Below are 2,526 nucleotides of genomic sequence, written 5' to 3' on the forward strand. Positions count from 1 at the left end.
TTGTGGGTTTGGAGGGACAGCACTACAGATTCGAAGATGACTCGAGGTAGCTTGATTCAAATTGACAGGTCAATGCCAATTGCCATGTATCGGTAGTTCATTACCATCGCTAATAACCTCGCGTTATCAAGCGTGGGCAGTGTGCTGTCACGGGCCATCAGCGTTGCCGTTGTTGCCGATGCGAGCTGCCGGATAAAAGAACCTTTCGACTAAACCGCAAATCATTGCTGCATCAAATGACCACTGCAACTGACTGTGCTTTTTAAATTTCACCCACTTGGCATACCCACCCAGCCACATTGCATAAATAGCATGCGTTTATACAGGTTTGACCTCTCTTTCAGCATACGCGGTTGGGTGTTCCATTCTAAGTACGAGTGCGAAAAGGACGACCAGACGAAGACCAGACAGGCCGTCATCACCTGCTTCTTCATAGCGTGCTCTCTTCAGCCTTCTCCTGGACGACCAGCTGAACGCGCCGGCCGCCGATACACACCCGTCGCTAGGAATCCCTCTTGCAGTCATTTTGATCCCTCTCTGGCGTGGCAGGTCCCCGTATTGACCGAGATATCGCGATTCTAGCGACCGTTCCAGTCCCGGCTTTCGAACGCCGGAATAATGGCGATTTCTCGGCGTCAGAATGCCGTGACAAGGCCCAAACTCTGGATAAATAGCAGGATAGTCAACTGCAGACGACGATTTCGTGGTTGCAGTGCCCAGTTCCTCCTAGCTGCGATGTTATTCGCTGTCGTAATGACCATCTTTCCGACCTGCACTTACGCCCAAGAACCTATCATTTATCAGCCGCAACAGGCCTCAGAGGCGTCGTACTTCGCTGGTTCGCACATACTGTCATTGTGGACCCAACCGTGCGACGTGGAGAGCGCCATTGCGCAGTTTGGCGGCGTACAGGAATGTTCAGAATACATCAATTCCCGAGTTGACAGCGAGCTCTTTGACGACGGCTTAATTAGCTCTTGCAAACGGGAAGCAGATGGTTACGACGTGAAGGAGCTTCTGCAGCCTTCAGACGCTATTGTGGCTCCGTCCGAGGAGCAGACGACAGGGTTATGTAGAGCAGAAGCGTGTACTGCATGGCTCAGTCAAGCGGTCGAGTCGACGTGGCTCCCTGAATGTAGATATCGACAGTCCCAGATGAGTTTTCGCTCGTTGGCGGAGACACTGCTGCGGATTCGAGAGGATTTGGTCGCAACAGGAGCGACTGGGACAGTTGTAGCCCCAAATGCGAGCTTGTTTCGCGAAATGTACGAGCTGAACCAGCTTTTCAACTTGCAGAATGGCAAGCAGACTGTCCTAAACGAGGTGGATTCGCCTGCTGTGGCTGCAAGAGTGCTGGAGGATTTCAGTTTGATGGGCTCGGGTGACAACCCGCAGCTCAGCGCCGCAGTAGTGCCGCCTGGAAGCTCCAGCGGTATCACAGGTAGCGCCAGGTCAAGCAACTCTGGCAGCTCTTCCAGCAACCCAAGCGGTTCGAGCAGTTCGAGCAACTCAAGCAGCGTCGGGGACGACTTTTTGTCTGGCAGCGACTTCAACTCGAGCGACGCCGCTGGCTTCACCAGCAGTGGCGTCGGCCCGCACGCGTCTTCGACCGCCACGACCACCGAACTGACTCCTTCATATGCCTACGTTGTGGGTGCGTGGGTACTATTTAACGGCAGCTACTTTTTCCTCATGCGGAGAAAGTGATCTAGTGTTTAGCTCTATTCCTCATCGTACATAGTCTCAGCTCGTAGCTTTTTGTCCTAATGCTATTATATCTGGTTGTCTTGCAATGAAAGACTCGTGATGCGTAAAGATGTGTCAAGTCCACCTTGAAAGACAGTATTACCTTGAACGCATTGGCTCTCATCCAAACTTGTTTACTTCTTTGTAGTCGCTTGGTGGTGATCGTGGATCTACTCAAAAACTTGCAAGACTTGACTCTTTTTTTTTCCTATGACCTATGGTGATGACATCCGCGAAGATACTGACGTCGCCGCTGTAGTTACCGTCGCCACTCCTACTGATCGCTCAGAGTGAACGGGTCGCTGTGCTGACGTCGATGACACGAATGACGGACTGGGTGACGGTAGTGCTTCTAGAGTTCGTCTCCGAGAACCTTGGGGGGCTGGAGGAGGTCTCACACCAGTAGTCAATGCCCGTCTTCGTGCTCCACTACTAAGAGCGTCATCTTCTTCGTCTCCAGCGTCTTCAATATCATCATTATCATCAGGGAAGTAGATATTCCGGCACATTTCACACTAACAAAACCCAACAAAAAATAATAAGTACTTTGAAGAACCATCGCAACAAAAATCATAACGCGTCTTACCTGCATGGATAATGGCCGATTGACAAATGTGCAGGAAGGACAAGACCACGGCTCCATCGGCACCATCATCGAGTTCTTGCCCGAGTATCTTGCATCCAAATCCATCGTCATGCGGTAGGATGATGCAGGTGAAGAGCACATGGAGAGAGACGACGTGCGCCCCACAGCGCCTTCCCAAGGCACACGACCTCCGC

General features: G+C 51.8%; 4 protein-coding genes across 4 annotated transcripts in view; 2 read left to right on the forward strand and 2 right to left on the reverse strand.

Moving 5' to 3' along the window:
* The window catches only part of PPTG_18191 (hypothetical protein), a gene marked incomplete at its 5' end in the record, with an annotated part of 2,133 nt that extends 1,975 nt beyond the window's left edge, over positions 1-158 (reverse strand). Inside the window, one exon of the mRNA XM_008916306.1 lies at positions 105-158. Within this exon, the coding sequence (XP_008914554.1) occupies positions 105-158 (54 nt within the window). The remainder of the gene's footprint in view (positions 1-104) is intronic.
* Positions 159-376: 218 nt separating this feature from the next.
* PPTG_18192 (hypothetical protein) lies at positions 377-1,872 on the forward strand. The gene has a single exon (XM_008916307.1). The coding sequence runs from the start codon at positions 619-621 to the stop codon at positions 1,705-1,707; it is 1,089 nt and encodes a 362-aa protein (XP_008914555.1). The 5' UTR covers positions 377-618; the 3' UTR covers positions 1,708-1,872.
* On the reverse strand, positions 1,830-2,488 carry PPTG_18193 (hypothetical protein). The gene is made up of 2 exons (XM_008916308.1): positions 2,333-2,488; positions 1,830-2,261 (listed from the first exon to the last, which is right to left on the reverse strand). The coding sequence occupies exons 1-2, from the start codon at positions 2,471-2,473 to the stop codon at positions 1,962-1,964; spliced, it is 441 nt and encodes a 146-aa protein (XP_008914556.1). The 5' UTR covers positions 2,474-2,488; the 3' UTR covers positions 1,830-1,961.
* Positions 2,489-2,524: 36 nt separating this feature from the next.
* The window catches only part of PPTG_18194 (hypothetical protein), a 1,900-nt gene continuing 1,898 nt past the window's right edge, over positions 2,525-2,526 (forward strand). Inside the window, exon 1 of the mRNA XM_008916309.1 lies at positions 2,525-2,526. This exon is cut by the window's right edge and continues 1,423 nt beyond it. The gene's annotated coding sequence lies outside the window, so the exon portion shown is untranslated.

This window comes from Phytophthora parasitica, assembly GCF_000247585.1.
Source record: "Phytophthora parasitica INRA-310 unplaced genomic scaffold supercont2.81, whole genome shotgun sequence".
Lineage (NCBI taxonomy): Eukaryota > Oomycota > Peronosporomycetes > Peronosporales > Peronosporaceae > Phytophthora > Phytophthora nicotianae.

Excerpts from the sequence above, each read along its gene's own strand:
- PPTG_18192 (XM_008916307.1), top strand. The coding sequence starts at position 619 with ATGGCGATTTCTCGGCGTCAGAATGCCGTGACAAGGCCCAAACTCTGG.
- PPTG_18193 (XM_008916308.1), bottom strand. The coding sequence starts at position 2,473 with ATGTGCTCTTCACCTGCATCATCCTACCGCATGACGATGGATTTGGAT. Across the intron at positions 2,262-2,332 it reads ATCGGCCATTATCCATGCAG|TGTGAAATGTGCCGGAATAT; the intron begins GTAAGACGCGTT and ends GGGTTTTGTTAG.